We start from the raw sequence: 23992 nt of genomic DNA on the forward strand, positions 1-23992 counted from the left end.
TCAGCTTTAGCAATGGTCATTGAGGGACAAAGGCAGGAAGGAAGATGTTGGCCAGGGTCGATGGCTATCCATATGAAATGGAGGAAGTTTTCAAACTTGATGTGAGCAGGCTGGGAACCAGAAAAGGGATGATCTTAAAATGATCAAAGGTAAGAGCAGTAGGAAAAGTGTCTGGATTCCTCCCACAGGACACAGTTTTCTCACTTCTAACATGCCTGGAATTAATTTTGGTTCCTGGCTCTGCCTCTGAGCAAATCATTTATAAAGATTCCAAGCATTCTCATCTGCAAGGCTTATGGAGTATTAAACTTGGCATCTTTGCTTTGTCAGATAACATGGTGCCATGGCTGGTAAACTCCATTCAAAGAGCATCAGTCTTAATAACAAACTCTGTATCAATATGGTCTTTTTATGACACCTAATGTCCTGATATCAAATGCCAATTTCACCAATTAGCTTCTTCTTGTGCAAAAGAACTTCTGACACCCCCTGCTTTTCACACTTAAAATACATCCTCCTCTCAATCTTGAATGATGCCCAGGGAACAGCTCTGGAAAAACATAACTTCTTAGAAAATGAGACCACTTATACAAAACTGGACAACTCATAAATCTATGTGAGCAACCTTGCAGCTAAATATTGGGCAGGTTATTTTGAGCTGTCACTAACAAATGTCTGGAAAAGCAAATATTAACACTACCTTATTTCTTTTGCAGCTTACTGCTGTGCTGAAAAAAAGTCACTTCAGAAAGTCCATGGGGCTTTTCACACAATGTCATTACAGCACCTATGATTCATCTTTAACTGCCATGGCAAAATCCTAAGGGATCCTAGGGTTTGTAGTTGGGTGAGGCACTAGACCTTTTTTGATGAGAAATATAGAGCCCAAACAGATAGGCCAAAATAAAGCTGCTTCAGGTCACTTTGGAGTTAAGCTGTTTAAATGACACACGCATCTGAAGAGGCCATAAGCTGCATCAAAGCTGCACTCCAGTCCTAAGGACTGGAGCATGGCTTTGGCACAGCGTACGGCCTCTTAGGACGCATGCATCATTTAAACAGCATAACTCCAAAGTGACCTGAAGCAGCTTTATTTTGGCCTGTCTCTTCGGGCCCATATAAACACTTCTTGAAGAAACTGCCAATCCCAGAAAACATTCAGAGGTAGCTGTGCTGGCCATTCAGCAAAAAATAAAATCCACAACAGAACAATTACTTTATTGGCCAACTGAAATGCACAAAATAGATAATGCAAGCTTTTTAAAATCTACTGGCTGCTTCATCAGACAAAGGATGTTTAAAATCATAGAGGAGGAGAAAGGTAATGATGGCGGAGTCACAGGGTATCTTTTATATCAGATGTTTCTGTTGTCAATGAGTTGTTTTGGAGATATCTCAGTAAAGGCAAAGTCCATTCCCCTTCTTGGCCATGGAATGCTTGAGACCAGGGAATGCTCCTTTATATAAACAGTATGGTGTTATGGTTAAGCATTGGACTGTGACTTTGGAGACCAGAGTTCAATTCCCCATTGGCCATAAAACCCACTGAGTGACCTTGGGCAAGTCACATACTCTCAGCCTCAGGGGAAGGCAATGCAAACCTCCTCTGAACAAGTCTCGAAAAGAAAACCCCATGATAGGTCACCATAAACCGGCAACAATTTGGAAGCACACAACAACAGATACAATTACTGGAGCTTCAAGGACAACCACTTTAGTTTTGCTTGCTCTGTGCTTTCCAGGTCTTCCACTTGTATGGTTAATTATGCAAGGAGACATTTAAAAATGTTATCCCCCCCCCAGCAATTGGATGTGATGCATTTCAATCTACTGCTATAGAAGCAGAGCCATCCCAACCATTAGGCACAGTGAGGCAGCTGTCTTATAAAAGGGCAGAAAGCTGTAGAATTGGTGGTGGTTGTACTTTAATTTGTCAGGGACTGGGAGAGGTGCATGTGGGGTTCTCTGCTTCATGTGCCGAAATAATGTATACTATGCACCTCAATTTGGGAGAGGGCCCAGGAATTTTCAAAGACCAGCACTAGTATTAGGTGAAATGTACCACCTGCTTAAGGATGCAGATATTGTAGGATGAAAGCAGGACATCACTCTGCCCACTTCTCCCAAGTCCCATTCCCTTCACTTGTAGCTACCAGACAGCCTTTGCAGCACCTTTTAGTCGTTTTCAGAAAAACAAAAGAATAGAATAAAAGGTTATTATGGTATCAAACCGAAGGGCACAATATTGGAGCCATCAAGCTGCTTTTGAATTGACCAAGGTAATCGGAAGGTAGCAAGCCATGTATTTTTTCAGTACTCCAGAGGCCAAAGTTGTTTACAGCAGAATGGGTTTTTCAGCCTACTATTATGAAGCGCCATTGACCCTCAGGAAAAATCAATGGCAAGGTATGTGTGTGTGTGTGTGTTGGTGGGGGGGAGTAATAGGATACAGAAATTGAATTTATAGCATTGCAGGACTGCACAGCGTATTTCCCCACCACCATCATAACCCTCGCAAGAAATTACATCAAATTAGGAAGTGTAGCTAATACAACAGAGGATAGGATCAGAATTCAAAATGGTCTGGACAGAATGGATTACTGAGCCCAAACTTACAACATGAAATTCACCAGGGATAAATGAAAAGTTGTGCATTTAGACATCTGGCTTGAAAACAGCAAATGTGGAAGGGATCTGGGGTTTCAGTAGTCCACAAACTAAACCTGAGTCAGCAGTGTGATGCAATGGCTGAATCAACAGGAGTATAATGTCCACAGTTCAAGAGGGATATTGACAATCTGGAACATCTCCAGTGGAGGCCAACCAAGATGACCAACATTCTGGAAACTAAGCCTTATGAGGAATGACTGAGAGAGCTGGATAATTGTAGCTTGGATAAGACTGAGGTCTAGTCTGCCCTGCAGAAATAATGCAGTTTGACACTGTTTTAACTTCCATGGTTCAATAATAATAATAATAATAATAATAGGATTTATTTATATACCGCCCAATCACTGGGAATCTGAGCGGTTTACAACAGAGGGGATAATAGATGCTTCCCTGCCCTCAGGCTTACAATTTAAAAAGACATGACACAAAAGGAGAAGGGAATGGTGAGGGGGGGAGGGATTTTAATGCTATTAAATTATGGGATTTGTAGTTTTATGAGCTATTTTCTGAGCTATTTAGCTTTCTCTGTCAGAGAGCCCTGGTGCTACAGCAAACTACAGATTCCAGAATTCCATAGCCATGTCAGTTAAAGTGGCATCAGACTGCATTATTTCTGTAGTGCAGATTAGACTAGAGAGGTGACATGATAGCCATCTTTTTGTCTTCCTGCTCCAAAGACTAGAGCAGTGATGGCGAACCTATGGCACGCGTGCCAGAGGTGGCACTCAGAGCTTTCTCTGTGGGCACATGTGCCATCGTCCCAGCACACAGTTTGCCAGAGTTTGTTACTAGAAAGCCAGAGGGACATGGCACTTTGCAATAAATAAGTGGGTTTTGGGTTGCAGTTTGGGCACTCGGCCTCGAAAAGGTTCACCATCACTGGACTAGAGCATGAGCCAATGGAATAAAATTACAAGAGATTTCACCTATACATTAGGACAAACGTATTTACTGTAAGAGCTGTATGTATGACATTAGAATAGACTTACGGCAACCCTAAGGTAATCCTATCCTGGGTTTTTCTTGGCAAGATTTGTGCAGAGGATGTTTGCCATTGCCTTTTCCCTGAGGTTGAGAGAGTGTGACTTGCTACCCAGTGGGTTTCATGGTTGATCAAACTCTGGCCTCCAGAGTCATAGTCCAACACTCAAACCACTATGCTATGCTGGCCCCTGCCTTGAGGTTTTTGAAACAGAGGTTGGATGGCCATCTCTCAGGACTACTTTTACTGTATATTCCTGCATCGCAGGGTGTTGATGGCCCTTGAGGCTCTTTGCAACTCAGTGGTTCTGTGGAATCATATGCAACCCAAGGATGGTAGGCCCATGGTTATCAGTATAAGAGAATCAGTGTGGCATGCTGGTTAGATTTGTGATTAACTTACTGGAGAGAAAAGAGCTTGTAGTCTACAGTGGGTTAGTTCAGCAGCATCATGGCTAAAGGCCAAGAAAGTTAGCAAAGTGTCTCCATATTTCTCCGAGAAACCCAGCAGAATGAGGAGTCATCACCCTGTAAATCCTCAACAGATCCCCTGACAAGACACAGACCAAGATTGCCAATTTAGTTCTGGGACAAGTACCACTTTTGGACTACAACTCCCAGAATCCCCCTTCCAGCATGGCCTATGCTTAGCCACTAGCCATGCTGTTGAGGGATTATGGGAGTTGTTGTTTGAAAGGTACCATTTCCAAGATATATATGGAATACCTAAGCTTTTATCATGTCTGCCAGCAATTTTATAGGGTTCGCCCCAGGCCACAAGCCTGAAGCCATCCTTTAATGGAATGATAAATTTAGGGCAAATGCACATGGAGACCAATGCGTTCTATGTTTAGCCCTTCGTCTTTTTGTCTTCCTTCGCAGGGTTCCTGTCTGTTTAAAATCTGCCTGATGGATAGAAACCCAACACAGGCTTTCTGTGTATGAAGATATGGTGATGGGAAAGCATTATCTGTTGCATTTCTCCCTACCAAGGAATGGGGAGTGTGAGGCACTCCAGAAGATGTAAAACTTCAATTTCCATCATCTCTCACCACTGGCTATACTGACTAGAGATGATGGCCATTATAGAACCTCATTATTGGAAGCCACAGTTCTAAGTTTGTAAGACTTAAGGAGGGCTTCTAATAACAGGATATTTTGAAGATCTCTCATTCATAGTGCCATAGCTATGTATCACAACAGAGCCCAATATCTGAAAGGCCACCAGTTTCCTGTCTCTGACCAAAAACTCTGCAAGACCCTAGAAACATGAGTGGGGTGGGGGACTATATACACACAAATAGGAAAATGAAGTCAGGCTCTGGATAAATATGCTGTTTAAATGTAAATTATTATGCATTGTCAGCATAGCTGAAATACAGAAGTTTCTGGACTTTAAGGAAATGAAAAAGTGTTAGCAGGACCTTGAGGATAAGGAAGTATGTCTAGCCATACAGCTAAAATGAAGGTTTTACAACTCCAGTTTCTGCAATACAACATTGACTTTTTTGCAGGGCTGTTCCTGCTATTAGGCAGAGTGAGGCATTTGCTTCAGGTCTTAGATGCTACACGACGGATGTGTATGTGCCTTCAAATCACCTTTTAATTTATGGTGGCATTAAGTTCATTGGGATTAGTTAGGTAAAGAATACTTTGTGGAGGTTTTGCCAGTTCCTTGCTCACAGATCAGTAAAAATGAGACAAGACAGGAAATAAAAGGGAAAGGAGACAAGGAAAAAGGAAGAGAAACTGAGGAGCATGCAAGGGAATCTATAGATGAAATTAGAAACACATTTCAGGATGTTCAAAAGATGGCCTATATTTTCAATTGTTCAATATAAATTGTTTGAGCTCCTCATCCAGAAATTACTGAATTTCTAAACAGCCTCTGAGGAAGACCTTGGGAGGTATACACCAGTCAAAATATCATACCCTCCAACATTTCACTGATGAAAACCAGGCTACATATGGCCAAGCAACATCCAAGTGTGGTCAAGATGGCAAAAGTTATTAATGAAGAAGAACACTAACTAGAAGAGGCTACAGTAATTTGCTTTTGCCTGAGCCTACTGGGAAGAAGGGCAAGATATCCCACTCCACTCCTCCCTGGCCCTGTTGAGTTAATGGCGTCCAAATTTACTTTGCACTCTGAACTCAGTTTCCAGCAACTGAAATAAGTTGAGGACAAAGAGGAAAAGTGGGAGGAGGAGAGAGAAATTGGAACGTTTTAAAAGCAAAAATAGTGGGATGACAGCACATTAATTAGGACTGTCCTTGCAAAATCAGGAAAGTTGGAAGAAACATATTGGACTTTTTTTATTAGTAAAATAATATCCATCTTTCGAACTTCTTGAGCTGTGTCTCCAATATCTTCTCAGTCATCAATAGGACTTGAGCCACCCCTGACGCTTTATAGCTAACTACCCCTCCTCCAGAGAATTCCCTTTACCATTTTTAAAGTTCAAGTGTTGATTGCAGCCATTTCACCATTTAGCTACTCCAGGCCCAGCCTTTTCCAAGGTGCTTGGTCCAGCCAGCGTAACATTTCCACACACAAAATTAAGGCCACATGCAGAGTTAGCAATCATTAATTTTAACATTATAAAGTTCAATCCAAAAAAGAAACTTTTCTGACATCTAGCAAGGCCAAATGCCAGTAAAATTACCACCTTTTCATCATTGTCTTGCCATGTGGTGGAAAGTTCCACATTTTAACTATTACTTTTTTGTATATTTACATGTTTTTCACCAACATCAGTATCTGGTTTATTTTTTGTAAGCAGCTTTGAGTCCAAGTTAGGGAAAAGATATGAGATATAAGTGCATAATGTAAATATCATCATTATCATCATTATCATCATAGAATCATAGAATCATAGAGTTGGAAGAGACCACAGGGGCCATCCAGTCCAACCCCCTGCCATGCAGGAAATCACAATCAAAGCATCATCATCATCATTGCCATAACCATGATAAAAAACAAGACCGCTGAGAAATTTGTGCCTTTGAACTAAACAAACATTGCTATGAGACTCTTTTGCACTGTGTGACTAGTTGCTAAAGATGTGCCAAAATGAGGACATTGCCCCACCATAAGAATTCTGTCTCCCAACGAAATTTTCCATCAACCTCCCAATTTCTAGCATTGCTGTTCAATGCGTAATTTGGAAATGTAAGAAACTGTGGCCTGTTACAGACTGCCAAAATAAAGCTTCTTTGGGTCTCTTTGGAGATATGCTGTTGATGGCAGGTTACAGACTGCCGAGAAGCAGCAGTTAATACTTTTTTTTATGACAGCAACAGTTTTAGAACAAAATAAAATTAACTTCACCATCCAACCCATGTAGCTTTTATACCAGAGGTGACACCAGTGCTCCTGAAACATCTGCCTTTGAGCAGAAACAAGCTGTGGCATTTACCTGTGTCCCATTAAAACGCTGAAGGGATGGGGTGAGTGGGGTGCGGCTCAGTGGGAGGAGAAAGGAGAGGCCCTGGTTTTTGTCTTGTTTTGTTTTAAATTAAAATTTAAAATTTAAAAAAAGTTAATTTTTAAAATTATTTTTTCCTTAAAAAACGCCAAATTTTCACTTTAAGCCCATTAAACTATATATAGGCAAATACATTTGGGCTGTATGTATGAAACTGTAATTTAAAAGTACAATTTTAATTGTGCTGGTTGTTCATGTCGCAACTGTCAGCATTACCTTCAGTGGTATATGCGAATTATGATTTTTGAGTAACATTAGTAAAAAACAAAACACATCACTAAGGATTATGCATGATTTGGTATTGGAAGAGGCCAGTACGGTGATGGTGACACCATGAATTACTGCACCGGGTGACACCAAACCTAGTGACACCCACTGTTTTGACTTTACAGGTGGATTTAAACTCAAATTGGTTTCAGCCCAATGGAGACACATGCCTTGAAGCTTATGCCTTCATTCAATTCCCTTAAATGACCAAGATTGCTTTTCTTGTACATCCCAAATGGCCACTAGAGGGCAAGCAGTCCCCCCTCTTTCTCTCTCTCTCCTTCCATTCTTCCCTCCCCTGCTTGCTTCTCCTTTCTTCCAGCCCCCCCATCCAAGCCCTTCTCAGCTGAGCTTTGATAGTTGCTTGGTGCAGCAGCAGCCCCCAAATGCTGGGTTTTCTGCTAGTCAAATTCCACCACAGACTAGGCATCTTGCTGAATGCACTCATCCTTGGCCATCACCAGCCTGGAGGTGACAAGTGCTAAGGAGGGAGACCAGGAGCCCTGGAGAGAAACTACAGAGCAGAAAGTTAGTGCCAAGGAAAAGGTGGTGCTTTCGAAAGATGGGGATGCACCTGGAATTGCTGAAGATGTTCTGGGGAGCCTTCGTCCTCGTCTTCTGGCTCCTGCAGGAGACGGCTGTGGGATCTGACCAAGAAAGACCAAAGCCAGGTACAGTTCACACCACCACCATCTCTCCCAGCAATGGGCATGTGCATTATGTGCACAGAAGTGGGTGAAAGCATGGGTGGATGTCGGGTAGAATTGGTGCATGCTGAACAGCTGGGAGCAGGGTACATTGAAGAAAGTGTGGGCATGCAAGGGAGGGATGATGACGGGAGGTAAAGGTGTGAAGGTGCATGGACAGATGTGCCTCTGATATGTAAAGAGGAATGAGATATGCAAAGGTGGGAAGGAGGTGTAGGTGCTGACAGATACCTTAAAATTGACTACAGATGCAAGGTGTTAGGTGAGAATGGAAAAACACATCATTCTGGTTGTGTGCATCCATGCCCAAATTAATTGGGCACATGCCACAAAAGGAACAGGTAGGTGCATGCATGCCAGAAATGTGAACAGCATCAGGATTTGTGAGAGCCAGCATGGTGTAGCAGTTTGAATGTTAGACTATGACTCTGGTAGACTAGGGTTTGAATCTCTGCTCAGCCGTGAAACCTACTGGATGACCTTGGGCAAGTCACACTTTCTCAGCCTCAGAGGATGGCAATGGCAAACCCCTCTTAAGAAACATGCCAAGAGAACCCCATGTTAGGTTCGCTGTAGGATCGCCATAAGTCGGAAATGACTTGAAGGCACACGACAACAATCAAGATTTGTACATTAACATGTTCATCCCTATGCAGACGCATGCAACTGTATTCAGATGTTGGCGCCTGTAATGGTGAGAGTTTGCAAGCATCTGGGAAAGAAGGGATTACCTGTCCTTGTGTCTTTCCATGGCAGTGGATTGTCACTGTAAACTGTCAGATGTAAACAAGTGTAACTGCCTGCTTCCACACAGAGCTCTCAAGCTGGGTCCTTGTGGTGCTGCACACACCACACAAGGATCCATGTTCTTGTGGCTATTCTGAACTAGTTTTGTGAATGACACTGTGTGGGTTCAGATTGATATACCCAGGGTTCAACCAACTCTGTTAAAGAAATTTAGGTTATGATGGCTTACACTATGAACATGTGGAAAGCATTCACATGACCAGTGGGCTGTGATCGAACCTGTTCTAGAAATCCACTCTGCTAACTTTATTGTGTGAGTCATCTTTGTATATTTATATGTCAGTGAACATGTATACAGCTGCGAAGGGTGCATCAATACAATATACAGTGGGCCCTTCACATTCGCTAGGGTTAGGGGTAAAGGACCCCCGTGGATGTGAAAAAAACGCAAATAAAAAAACACTATTCTTTTTACCTGAGAGAAGACATCTCTATGAATCTCCAGGTCCTCCAGTACAATTCTGTGGTCAACATCTACCAGAAGCTGACCACAGAATCATGCTGGAGGACTTACAAATGCCTAGAGAAGTGCTTTCTCTAGGAACCTCTACGTTCTCCAGCACAACTCTATGGTCAACTTCCAGCAGAATTGCGCTAGAAGGCTTAGAGATTCCTAGAGAACATATTAATCAAAACCACAAATAATCAAATCCGCACAAGTCAAAGCCACAAATGTGGAGGGCCAACTGTATACCTGAGTCATAGATTTGCTCACTCACTACAATATATTCACAGCTAAAACCTTTTCTTTAAGATTGGGAGAACCTTGACTTTACGGATTTGGGGTAGAAGCTAGCCATACTCTGTACCATTTGGCTGGTGCCTTGTGATATCACAAATGGACTTTCCCAGGAGCAGGTTTTCAGCTCTTAAAAACACAGTGGTTTTTGTTTTAAAGAGGACACCAAATTTCAAATTGATTTAAATCACTTAAATTACCCAGCAGAAGTTAATAATATGTATATTTATGTGTCTTGATGGACCTAGTGTAGTGTAATGGTTTGAGCATCAGATTACAACTCTGGAGACCATGGTTTGAATCTCCCTTCTATTCTTTGTGCTGTCCTAGACAAATATTCTATACACCTGTCATGCTTAAACAGAATCAATCTTTCCGTATTCTCCATTATATGGAAAGGCTGCAAAGAAAAAGAAAAGATGACATTCCTTTATTTCTGGATATATTTCAGGATATATTGCTTCTTCAAGTACACAAATATTGGTCAAAGGTATTAGAAATAATGTTGTTATTAGGTATTAGAAATAATATTGCTTGCCACATATAAAGCTGTTAATTTTTGTTACTTTTTATTTTTATAAACAAGGAACAGTCACATAAAAATGGATTCTAGTTCTTATAGCTGCAGCCTGTGCAGCATTTGCTATAAAATGGGAAGACATTAAAAACTTAATCAACTGGGGACCAGAAATTTTGAAACCTCATTTTGGAAACTTTACATTCTGCTGATGGGATTCTCAGAAGGCTCAGGATGGTCATTGTTGGAAACAAGATACTAGATAAGAAGAACTCTTGCTGTTATCCAGCAGGATTGTTATTGCTTTCTTAAATTCAGCCCCCAGCAAAAGGTCATCTGTCCCATCTCCCATTTCATTTGGCTGCATCTGCACCTCAGAAATACTCCAGTTTGAAACTGCTTTAACTGCCCTGGCTCCATACTATTGAATTCTGGAAACTGTAGGTGGTTGTGGCACCAGAGTTTTCTGGCAGAGAAAGCTAAATCTCTCACAAAAGTACAGTTCATAGAATTCCATAGCATTGAACCATGAACCAGTTAAAGTGGTGTCACCCTGGATTATTGCTGCAGTACGGATGCAGTCACTGTCAGGAAAACAGCAAGCAAAGGGTGCCTTCCTGCTTACAACAAATGACAGTTCCCAGAATTCCACAGCACTGAGCCAGGGCAGTTAAAGTGATGTCAAACCAGAGTATTTCTGCAGTGTGGATGCATCCTTTGTTTATCTTTCTTAACCTTGGTTCCCTTAGCGAGAAGAGCCTGGGTTGGCATTAGACAAAATGAGGCAACTGACCTAACTAAGTGGGAAGTGGAGAGAAACATAGGGGTTTATCACGGGGAAAAATTGGAAGTTTAAAATGGTCACAACCCATTATTAATTCACAACTGTGCAAATGGTTTTCACACGCAAAGTGCTGCTATCCTGTGCAGAATCAGACTTCTATATCCATGGATTCCTTATCCACAGATTCAAACACAGCTTGAAAATATTAAAAAATATATTTAAATTCCAAAAAGAAAAAGTTGATTTTGTCATTTTATATAAGGGACACCATTTTATTACACCATTGTATTTAATGGGACTTGAGTATCCACAGATTTTAAAATCCATGGTGGTTCTGGAACCAACTCCAATGGATATCAAGGACCTACTGTATTTTAAAACCAGCTGAAAAAATAGAATGATGGAGGATTAATCAAGATTGAAGTTGGAGGGTATGCACTTCTTTGCAAAACTGCTGTGAAATTAAAGCTGGGGTAGGCAAACCAACAGATACTGGTTATATATTATAATAGTTTTAGCTGAGTGTTCCAAATAACAGTGGGTTGTATGTATTTTCTCCCATTTTCTTGTGGTTGTCCTATTATACCGAATGTCTCTCTGCCTTTGTCTGTCTGGTCCTGATTCTAGTGTCAATCTTTTTCTTCAGTTCATTTAAGGGATCCTGTAGTTTTGAGCATATTTTGTGTAAATCATGGAGGTGTGAGTCTCCTTCCAAGAAACTGGAACAAATACAATCACTCCGTAACACTTGGCTGCAGAGCAGAGGCCATGCGGTGTCCTTTTGGCATGAGCTAGAAGTGAGTTGATTTTTTAAAAATTGTTCATTACAAAAAGACCAGGAAAAGGTTAATAACAAAATCAGGCAGTAGGCAAGTATACATATAATCAGCTGGTTTAATATAGTTGCTAAGAGACTGGGCTATGAATCAGCAAGCCCATGGTTCGAATTTCATCTAGGATGAATTGACTACATGCACACTCACAAAAAAAGGGGGGGGGAATACATAATGAAAAAGGGGATGAAAGAGGATACAGATTTGTATATATACAGTATACATATAGAAAGCATTGTTACAATTTAAATAGGAATCCAGTGTATCTCCCATCACAAGGAAAACTATGACCAAGTGACCTGGTACTTCAGGTGTTAATTGTTGATGGACAACCTTAAGTTTCCCTCTCTGTCCCTATTTATGATATTTCTATTTTTAAAATAGATTTGGACTGTGACATATAGAGGATTATCCCCTGTAAAACATGACCACCCTCATCTCGCTTTGTCATGAACTCACTAATCGCAGCTTCAACCCACCCACCTGCAAGGTGAGGGATAATAATAAAGACGTACTTTGCAGGGTTTTTATAAGGATTACAAGCCCATAATATATGCAGAGTTCTTTAAATACTTGCAATTGCTAGGCACATGCTGGAAATATTATTACTAACAGCATTCTGCTCAATAAAGTGCAATGCTAATATCAGTTAAAATTAACATGTGGGAATTTTCATTATCCTAAAATCATTATTAAAAAGCAATCAAGAAAAAGGAAAGATTGTCTTGTGAAAGTGGATGAAAAGGATTAGAAGTATGCAATGGTCTGGAGGTAACAGGAGTGCAGGTAACAAGGACAGAATAGGGTTTTTTGGGGAGAGGGGCATTTTCAGCTACAAGAACACGTTCAGTTTCAATTATGTTTTTTGGGGGGTGGCATGTTTCAGTGATGGTTGGGACTAGTGAAAGCTGGGTAGGACCTAAAATATCTGTACATGGTAGCTGCAAATTCTTACTGCCAGTAACTATGGTTTAGGAGAGGCATGTCAACTTTTTACAATTGGAAGTGAAACCAAGACAAACCTATACAGATCCTATACGAAAGCTCGGAAACCACCAAGGTTGGATTCATGAGAAAGGGGTCATGGTGATCTGGGGAAGGTCAGATTCAACCTCAACATCCAGAGTTCTCCTCTGCAGTTTATGTGTAAACCCTTCCCAAATTTATACCCATCCATAGCAGGGCCAATTACTGTATCAATTGCTCCAACATCCTTAATGGCTAGAGAGACTCAGGGGCTGTGTAGACCAGCATCTTTGGACAGCCTGGGGGACGCATACCCTGACTCCACCTCCAGGCCGGGTTGACACTGCACACTGCACCACGGTGCGTGGCATCATGGCGCTCCTCTGGTCCTGTACCTAGATGACACAGTGCCAAAGAAGCACCGTAAAGCTGTGGTGCCAGCAGCTATGGCACCCTTTCCAGAGTGCAAAAAGGAGCCACTTTTTGCAGCTCCTTTTTCCGCCACGGAAAGGCCAGATCAGGGCAGCGGCATATGGTTGCCATGGCCCTGATCTGGTGAAGATGGAGGTGGTTGCAGGCCACCTCTTCAAGGGTGGTCTGCACAGCCCCTCAGTGTGAAAAGTCTTGTAGCTTGAGTCCTCTTCTTCCCAGTCACTTGCTGAACTTCCCAGGGTTTCTGCTATTATCAAGATAATAAGTATTACAGTGGGTCCTCCATATTCGCTGGGGCTCAGATGTAGGATCCTCGTGAAAGTGGAAAAACCGCAAATAAAAAAACACTATTTTTTTTACCTGAGAGAACACCACTCGAGGAATTTCTAGGTCCTCCAACATCTGCTGGAGCTTGACCATAAAATTGTACTGGAAGACCTATAAATGCCAAATGTTCTTTCTAGGAATCTCTAGGTTCTCTGGCACATCCTCTTGTGAAATTTGGCCATAGAGTCATGGTGGAGGACCTAGAGATTCCTAGAAAGAACATATTAATGAAATCCGCAAATAATCAAATCCACTCAAATCCGTAAATAATCAAATCCACAAAAGTCAAAGAAGCAAATGTGGAGGGTCAACTGTACTTGAGTAACAGAGTAATAATGGCAGTTTCATCAAAACTCCAGGGTTAAAAACAGGTTCATACATGAAGATTTGTATGTTTTTGTTAATGTACTGTTTGATTTCCATGTCATCACTCATAAAATCGCTCATTAATGTGCACTAGGGGGACCTATTTCAGGAGCTGCTGTGGGTTCCAATCATCTTAATCCAGCTTTACCCAGATCAAATTGAAGACCTTTCTAGTCCTATATTTTATTCTTTGAAGAGTCAACCAAATGCCCAGGACAGCCGCAACCTGGAACTCAAATCCACAACACAGAAATACCTTTATGGGACCAACCAAGATGCACAAAATACATTGTTAGTTAGTCCTGTAAAGGTTTCACTGTTTTGTGGATTTTGGATGTTATTGTACTTTGCTGTATGGTCGCCACTGCTCTACCCAGGATATCTTTAATGTCCCCCTGGTACTGATACTCAGTGGGAGACTCAGTACTGTAATGCTGAGAAGTTTTTAACAGGGTTGGATCAATCTAAAGCAGAACATAAATTGAAAGAGCTCAATAGATTTTAATTAAACCACTAATTACTGAAAAATTAGGTATCGGTAGGCATTTCCTTATGTGTCCCTGAGTAAAATGCCTAGCAATTTTTTTTAAAAAAAATAAGAAAACTAAAAAGTCAAGGGATTGGGAAGGCCAGATATAGCCTTAAGCTTGAGGTTGGCTGCCTTTCATGAGCAGAGATAGCCCAAAGCATTTTGCTACCTGAAGCATTTTGCTGCAAATGGTACACACCTGCTCCAAGTTAAGTATCCAATAATATGTGGTGTACAGATTAAGGTATTGGTCTGGGAGACCTAGGTTCTAGTCTTGATTGAGCCATGACACTCATCCAGTGGCCCTGGGCCAATTACTGTCTCATAGCCTGACCTACTCCCTTGCAAGATTATTTGAAGATATAGTGGGGAGAAGGAGATCCATGAGGGCTGAATGAGGAATAACCATGAGTTCCTACCTCTGACCGTAAAAATGCATGGACTAAAATAATTTTAAAAATAGCACACTTTTGTGACAGCTGCAACCACTTTGATAGAGCAAGCACTATAGGTTTTGGCAGCTCTAGAAAATGCAGACCTCCAGTTGCTTCAGCCTGTACCAAACTGGAATTAATAACTTCTTTGGCCCCATTCACACTATAATAACCTGATGTGAAACTGGATAATTTCGGTGACATTCCCACTGGCTCCGAATGCACCCGGCGCCATTTGTGGGGGAGGCATGGAAAAAACTCACTTAACCTGGTATATTTGACACTGGGTCCTTAAGCGCATCTATTTTAAAGGTCTGAGCGATCCAGATCTTTAGCAGTGTGAGCACACTACCGAATCGATCCAGATCGTTGGGATCATTCCCAGACATGGAGGCGCCTCTGTGTTAAAGTGAAGTGGTGCATGTATGAATGCTGGAGATGATTTAAATGCCTCTGAGAGCTTCAGTCACGTTAAACATAGTGGGAACATCGATCCTGTATTGTGTCACCATGGAAATCCGGATCTCTGCTGGACAAAAACATAAGTATGAATGCCCACCAGGTTTAATTGTAAACTCACATTTAGGGTAGCTCCCAATTTTATCAATGTGAGGTTTTTCTCCCAGCCAGTCTATTCCTTCTTGTGAGCTGCGTGAATGCCCCTACATTTTGTGGGGTGACCATTTGCTTCATCAGTTCTATAGTTCGAGAACTTTAAAATATTTTAGCAATAAAGTCAGGCCTGTATAAGTGCTAGGAAAATGAAGTTAGCAATGCTACAAGGCTAGATACAGTTTCCTATTAGCGGCTTTTGAAAATCTCCCACAAGACTAATTCAAGAGTGTGAAAGAGCAACAGACCTTCTACAGCCCAAAATTCCACTCCTTGGGAGGTTTTGTTTACTGTGTAGTCAGTGCCCTCTCCCCCTTTTTCATGTTAGATGTTAAAATGTCCAATTTTAAGCCTTTTCTAATGCACAGGCTGTCTTGACTACACGCATATAAAATGCAGATGTGTGAGCAATATGTAAATACAGAACTATGTTATGTTATACCTCATGCTTCCTGCGTTGAGGGAGAGTTATAATTTAACTGTCCCCCTTTCAAATTTTACTAGCAAGCAGTATGTGTTGAAGTATATATATATTTTAAAAAGAGCCGGTAGGTGTTAATGTGTAGGTCGAGGACTTGGGAGAGCCAGGTCCAACTTGCCACTAAGCCAGAAAACTCTGACTGCGTCACAAACTTGTTTTGAAGATAAAACGGAGTGCCATGTATGAGCTCATTAAAATATAGATATATTAATAAATCAATAGATGTCAGCTTTCTGGGAATATATTGACCAGGTGGGGTGTATTAGGGTTGCTAGAGTGAAAACTGGAGAGGGCTCTTCTACTTTTAATGGTTGTGTAGAAGAGGGCATTTCTACAGGTGTTGCTTGTTACCTGGTTGTGTGAGAAGCAACATCTGCTGACATTCTCTCTTCTACACAACCATTAAAGGTAGAAGAGCCCTCTCCAATTTTTAATCTGATACCCTAAAGGTTATTGAGTCCCTCTGAAGGAGAAATGAACATGTGACAGTTCTGTTGTTGTTGTTCTTGTGTGCCTTCAGGTCGTTTCCAACTTGAGTCAATCCTAAAACAAACCTTTCATGGGGTTTTCTTAGCAAAATTTGTTCAGAGGAGGTTCACCTTCCCTTGACTGTTCTAGTACTCAGGATATGGTGGGCTATATTTGTACCAAACTTCAGCTTCCTAGCTAAGGTGCAAGCTTCCTAATTATTTTACAGGTATAATCAGTAAAGTCTGATCAAAGAGAGATCAGAATATGCCTTGTTATTGAGTAAAGTGAGACATATGCCTCGGATGGCAGATGCTGGAGGCTAGCCAGTGGTGGGGAAGAGCCCTGGGTTCCATGTGGCCCACATTGAGCTAGGTTTCTGCCCCAGGTGAAGCAGAGAACCCTGTTCTGTTGTGGATGTTGAAGAAAGCTTCATCTGCCAGGGGAGCTGTTTCTCTTTGTAGAACAGAAAGGTCACCATCTTGCCCGCCATTCCAGGTAGCTAAATTCCATTTGGCTATCCATGAAAGCATCATATTCCACATCAACCCTTTCTTATATTCAAGTTGTCCTGGACTATGCACGGGCCAGTTTTAGAGATTTATGGGATAGCAGACTAACTACTTTGAGCAATAGTGCAAGAACCTGTTTTGAGAGAGAAGCTGACCATTTTGATTTCCTGTTGAGTTTCCTCTGCTTTGAGGGAGAGGTTTTGAAGAATCTCATTTTCACCTTTTCCTATCAATTAGAGACTCTTAGATTAGTGTGTTCCCAGATCCCTATCTGTCAGTGAGACTGATTATCTATCTATCTATATAACACAGAGATTCCCTAGGGGAGATATAACTTGTTGTACCCAACAGCTGTGGTAAAACATCTCAAAGTCACCCAAGTTCTTTGTCGCCAACCCAATCTCAGCTGGAAAACTGTATAAACAGGAAAAGTCAGCAGTGCATGGCCAGCAGGAAAGAGTCTTGCGGCTCTCTCAATACGCATTTGCCTGTTTCATAAAGTGTCTGAGCTCAATATTTTCACGCCAGGAAATGGCAGGGAAAGCAGCCAAACCATAGAGACCGATGTTGCCAAATAGCTGTCTCTGTTTGGATCATCCATATGTGAGGGAGGGAGAGAGGGCAACTGAGGGCCTAGCTAGATGTTTTCGGAGGTGATGACTACCTCTGACCCACATCTGTTTGGTAAATACTGGTCAAAGAAGTACATATGTGGTCTATCGATGACATCAACTTGTTCAGGTTGTCCTCAGCCTCTGCAAGTGACAGCCAATGAATTGGAACAAGTGTCTGAGTTGGGGTTGCCAGATTGAAAGCTGGAGATAGATCCTGTACCTTTAATGGTTCTGTAGATCAGAATTTCAACAGGTGTTGCTTGGCTTGTCATGCAACCAGGTAACAAGCAACACTTGCTGAAATTCTTGCTTCAACACAACAAAGGTACAGGAGTCATCTCTGCTTTTTACTCTGGTAACTGTAGATGTTGGGTCTAATCAAGTTATATCACACATTTCTTTTGCAAGATGCTATTGAACTGGACAGTGAAAGAGGCAGACAGGAAGATGTTGTGTTCCAAAGCTAGGAGAGACTGCAGCAGTTTGCTTTTACCTGGGCCTATTGGGAAGTGGGAGGAGGAGAAAGAAATTGGGATATTTTAAAAAGTAGCTGAAAATGTGGGATGAAGGTAGACTAACCAGGATGGTCCCTACCAAAATGAGACATTTGATGGGTATGAGAAAGCAATCTGATGACTCCAGGTGTATAGCTTTCTTAGAAGCACCCATAAACCCTACTGGATAGTTCTTCAGCCAGTTGCTATCTCTCATTGTAAGGGAATGGAGTGTTTTTGAGTAACCAGTTTGTTACTCAGTTGTGGTAATCTCTATTTAAACCTTTAAACCTTTTAAACCTGCCTCTTTACTTCCAAAATCATGACCCTAACATCAAATGGGACAATAGAACATCATCAGTACATGGAAATATATTCAACTGTATGTTGTTTTGGGAACCTATACCTGAATGAAACACCAGTACTTTATGCAGGAAATGTTGTCACTTCTATTTCTTGGTGCAATAAAATTCACTTACTGCATCATCCCTGCTTTTTAAAACCAGTAGCAAAGGCATTGAGAATGTGATCTGCAAAACTGGATTCTCCTCCCATTGTGATGGTCTGTTTTTTCTTTCCTTCAGAAAGCAAAGCAAGTGCCCAAGGCTCATTTCCATTTCCACCACCATACCGGTGTTTGATATGCTACCTCAATGGAAAACATCTGGATTCCCAGGCCATTTCTGCAAGCCACAGGCTAAATTCAATCTTTGTGGGGGAAGCAGGGCTAGGATGAATATATACCATGGCAATCCTTAGAACGGAAGGAGTGGTACCAGAAGGAAGCCAGGAATAACATGCTGTGGTTGTATTGTGTGACATTGGTTCATGGCTGGTGGGAAGCTTCAGTTGTATATTGGGATAGGCAACTTCTGAATTCAAATTAGAGTATCACAAGAGTCCTTCTGGTACAAAAACTCAATGTGCTATAATGGCTCAAGTGTTGGGGTGAGCATGGGAAGAAGATTATAGTCCCCACTGAGATACAAAACCTCTAAGTGACTCTGTCATTCTCCTTCACCCTGAGCTACTTCATGGAGTTGTTGTGAGATTAAACTGGAGGAGGAGAAGACAACCAGAGGTGCCATTTTGAGCTCCTTGCACAGAAAGGCAGGATTAAGAAATTTTAAAAAAAACCAAACAGGAGTAGTGTGCATGAAGTTTGCAAATAAGCCATGACAGTATTTATTTGTGATTTCTTCAAGAAGTTACTTTCTTCAAGGAGTTCACATTGGCTGACCACCTAGGCTGCCATCACATGGCAGAAATAATCCAGTTTGGCACTACTTTAACTGCCATGGATCAATGCTATGGAATTCTGGGAATTTGTAGTTGTGGCACCAGAGGTCTTTGATAGAGAAGGCGAAATGTCTCACAAAACTACAGTTTCCAGAATTCCACAGCACTGCGTCATGGCAGTGAAAGTGTGTCAGACTGGAAAATTTCTGCAGTGTGATGCAGTCCTAGCCTCCCTCTCACTCCTTTGGGCCTCATGACAACTAGAGGTAGCTTAAGGTTAAGGCCAAAGTCACTTAATGTATACATGCTACTAGACTGTGGAACTCCCTTCCCAGGGAGACCAGAATGGTCCCTTCGTTGATAGCCTTCCGCCAACAGACAAAGACCTTCCTCTTCAGACACAACAGAAAACTATTAAAGACGGGGATGGGGTGTTATATTGTTTTAATGTGTTTTAAACATTTTTCTCTTTTTAAACTATTAGTTATTTTAACATGTAATTTGTTTTAATTATTGTGGTAATTTAATTCTGTTTTAATGTACTATTTTTTATGTTTTTAACTGTACTGCTTTTAAATGTTGTAAACTGCCCTTGGGAGAAGGATGGGGTAGATGATGATGATGATGATGATGATGATGATGATGATGATGATGATGATGTCTGAAAGGAGATTTTAACCTAAGGCCCATCCACACTACACAATTATAGCACTTTGGGTCTACTTTATTTACCATGTTTTATCCTATGAAATCATGGAATTTGTAATTTGGTGAGGCAGAGAATTCTAAACATCCCTCCCTATACTGCCAACCTGAGGTTCCCCTTGGTTGTGCCATGGCGGTTAAAGTAAAATCATAGTATTATAATTGTATAGCGTGAAAAGGCCCCTGGAAGTTTTGGGTTCCAATTTAACATTGCATTGTATTCTGACTCAGTGGTTAGTTTCTCACTGTAATTCAGTGGCCTCCAAACTTTGGTCTTCCAGCTTTTTATGGATCTTAGCTCCCATATTTCCTGAATGTTGGCCAAGATGGCTGGGGTGTCTGGGAGCTGAAGTCCAAAATACCCAGATGTTTGGGAACCACTACAGTGTAATTCATGTATTTCAGCCTCACTCACAATCTCAATTTATGGGCAGGGTTTAGAGCAGAGTGGAGAACATGTGGAGGTATTGTTGAACTGTAAATCCCATTAGTTCTCCCCATCATAGCCAGTGGGAGGGACAATGGGAGTCGCCATCCAAGAATATCTGGAGAGCTCCATGTTCCCTGTCTGTGGTTTATAATGAGCTAACAAGACTGGAGAATCAGATGTCTAGGAAGGTTGCCTTCTACTACTAGGGTGGGCAAGTGTCTGCTGTTGGATGGTACCTTCTGAGGTGGACTGCTGTGGAAGTCTAGGGGCTGCCTGAGCCTCTATGGGACCTGCTTCTGTAAATAAAACAAAATAAAATAAATGTTTTGCATGGCAGGGGGTTGGACTGGAAGGCTCTTGAAATCTTTTCCAACTCTATGATTCTATGCCCTCAAATACCTCTGAGGAGTAGAAGGACAATTTTATCATCTTCTGGGTTTCAAAAAAGGCCTCTCCTGGCAGCGGCTGCAAAATGTGGTGGAAATGCACTTCATGCCTGCAGTGCTAGTTGACATTTTGGGGCATTACAGGGCAACTTTTAAAAATGTTTTTGCAAAAACAGTTTTTGACTCTAGGGGCCCCCAGAGGAGCTTCAGGTATGATGGAAGTGACACCCACATGAGTGGATTTGGAGGTATTCTGAGGCATTAAAATTAAAAAAAAAACAACCTTTTTTTTTTAACCCATGGAAGTCACAAAACAGCACTGGGGACAACATGCAGCCTGTGGGCCTTTGCTCTATTTGAAGGGCTGCCTAGTTCAAGCCCTGGTTAAAAATAAAGGAGAGCTAACTTTGAAGTCTCTTGTCAACAAGCAGCTCTTTGGAAGTAGACTGAGCTGCAGAAGACTCACTTTCTATTTCTTTTCTTTTTCCCCCATACTTCTTGCCAAGGTGATCTGCCAGCGCCACCCATTTTTCACTTTCCTCTGCCCATCTTTTCTTCCTTCAGATCTTGCCTTTACCAGAAGGTTGAGGGAGAGGAGGAGGAACAACTAGGCTGACCATATGTAACATTTTAAATAGGACAGTACCTTTTTTTCCCTTCATATTTCCAGACTGTCCTGTCATTTTATAAATGTGAATCTTGTCCTGTTGTCAAGAAAAACGCCTTGTTATGTTACAAAAATGGTTTGAAGATCCTTGTTTAAAACTGTGTGTCATACATCCACCCCCGGCAAAAAAAACAAAAAAAACAAAACAAAAAGTGTCATGGAGTGTGAGATGTTTTATGGTAAGGTGTTGAAAGACCGAAATTTACTGTGCAAGATTATTTCATCAGAGAAATATTAATGGTACAATGAAACACACTCCTCCTCTATGTCTACATAAATTTTTGTATGAATTTTGTCACTGAAGAATAACTGTTAGCTCAGTATGCTCATGTAATAAAACTTTTGTTATCATCTTACTTTTTCATGAATAAGGAATATTATGTAACTTCGTCCCATTTTTGCCATCCCAATGTCCCACTTTTGTCTCAAGGAACTATGGTCAGCCTAGGAAAGACTGAACTATCTGTACTGTGGTTCAGTTTGTAACTTTCAGCATCTATTAATGGATCGAATACATGTAGTTGTTTGGGGTTTTTCTTGGTCCTGTTACATAAAACGTTTTTGTTTCTAAAAGGAGAGGCATCAGGACTCAAACTTGCCTTTACATGTGGCCTTCTGACCAGCTGCTCTTCACAGATGTGTGTGGTGTTCAGAGATAGAAATAGGACAGACTCTTTGTACTCGCTTAGAAGGAATTGTTGCCTTTCTATTTGTTTTGTAAGTTCTAGGAAAGAGTCCTGGCGCCGAAATCTATTTCAGGCCCAGATTCATTAATGGTTGTATATATCTGATGTCACTACAGATATTTCAAAATTCTGTGCCAAGAAAAACTCTCAACTTGGAAATTATTATTTTGTCATGAATCATCTATATAGCCGATTGAATAAACAAGGTGAATCATCTATATAGCATATTTAGTAAACAAGTTGCTTCACAACGTATTGTCATTATTTATAACACATTTAATGTGCAAACCACTTTACAGCTTTGATTTGGTTTGCTCCATGAGCTTGGAAAAAGTTACTTTTTGGACTGTAAGGTCCATAAACTCCTAGCCACCGTGAGCAAAGAACATGTTAGCAGGAGAATTCTAGGAACTACAATCCAAAAAAGTAACTTTTCTAAGCATTGGTTTGTCCTTTTAGTAGCCTACTAAGTAGGCTACCATTATCCCCATTTTACAGGTGGGAAATTGCAGCTAGCAGTGAAGAAAGTTGATAAGAAAAGCATCAGCTTCTTTGAAATATGGTGATGGAGCAGACTGTTATGGGTACTATGGAACACCAAAAAGACAAATAAATGGGTCTGAGAGCACATTAAGCCTGAACTCTCATAAGAAGCCTGAATGATTATTGTACTTTGGGCATATCAAGAAGTTAACTCATTGGAAAAAACGTTAATACTCAATAAAGCTGAAGGGAATCGGAAAAGATGAACACATTATGGGTGGACCGATTAAATTAAGAAAGCCACTACCCTGAGTTTTTAAGACATTAGCAGGTCTGTAAATAACAATGTCTCTTGAAGGATTCTCATTTGTGTATATAAGAAGAGAGAAAGATTTGCTCAATATCACCCAGTGAGTTTTCCATGCCTCTCCCCTTAAAAAAAAACATATTAAGCCAGCATTCTGCATTGACTAAACATGCTCAGGTTTCACTGGGCACATTGTGGTCTTTTTTCACTAAGTATTTTATATATTTCTGCCAAAAAAAGGCCTGGAAATCATGCCCTATGATGAGCAGCTTAGGGAATTGGGTATGCTTTTAGCCTGGAGAATAGAAGGGTAAGAAGTGATATGATAGCCATGTTTAAATATTTGAAGGTATCGGATGTCATATTGAGGATGGAGCAAGCTTGTTTTCTGCTGCTCCAGAGACTAGGACATGGAGCAATGGATGCAAACTACAGGAAAAAGAGATTCCACTTGATGATATGAGCTGTTCAACAGTGGAACATGCTGCCTTGGAAAGTGGTGGGGTCTCCTTCTTTGGAGGTTTTTAAAGAGAGGCTGGATGGCCATCTGTCAGGGATGCTTTGATGGTGTGTTCCTGCATGGCAGGAGGTTGGACTGGATGGTCCTTGAGATCTCCTCCAACTCTATGGCTTTGGTTCCTTCACCTTAAACCTGCTGATGCCTCTGTTGTGATGAATTGGTGGTATAGTTTTGGCTATTTAGGGATTATTTTCTCCCCACAGAACTTCAGAAATTGAAGGAATTATTCTTCCCCTAGTTTTTAACCATTCTTCCCCTAGTTTTTAACCAGCTTTATTGTAATAATGTTTTTATAGTGTAATTTATTTTATATTGCTTCTGTTTTAGGACTGGGATGGGGGGTGGGGAAGGGATTATGTATGGATTTTATTTGAATTTTAATGTATTCTTTTATTGTTGTAATCCACCCTGATTCTTCATGATTGGGTGGGCTATAAATAAATCATCATCATCATCATTCCTATGACTTTGTTAATGTTTGTTGAAACAAAGTAGGAAGAAACCAGAGTGAAGCAGTTTTGTACTCTTCACAGGGTCAGAT

At 41.1% G+C, this 23992-nt stretch overlaps 1 protein-coding gene across 1 annotated transcript in view; it reads left to right on the forward strand.

The window, feature by feature from the left end:
* Positions 1 to 7135: 7135 nt before the first annotated feature.
* Positions 7136 to 23992, forward strand: part of PLXDC1 (plexin domain containing 1) — a 64319-nt gene continuing 47462 nt past the window's right edge. The window contains exon 1 of the mRNA XM_042475960.1: positions 7136 to 8077. Coding sequence (XP_042331894.1) covers positions 7969 to 8077 — 109 coding nt within the window. The 5' untranslated portion in view covers positions 7136 to 7968. The remainder of the gene's footprint in view (positions 8078 to 23992) is intronic.

Source organism: Sceloporus undulatus, chromosome 6 (assembly GCF_019175285.1).
Source record: "Sceloporus undulatus isolate JIND9_A2432 ecotype Alabama chromosome 6, SceUnd_v1.1, whole genome shotgun sequence".
In the NCBI taxonomy this organism is placed as follows: domain Eukaryota; kingdom Metazoa; phylum Chordata; class Lepidosauria; order Squamata; family Phrynosomatidae; genus Sceloporus; species Sceloporus undulatus.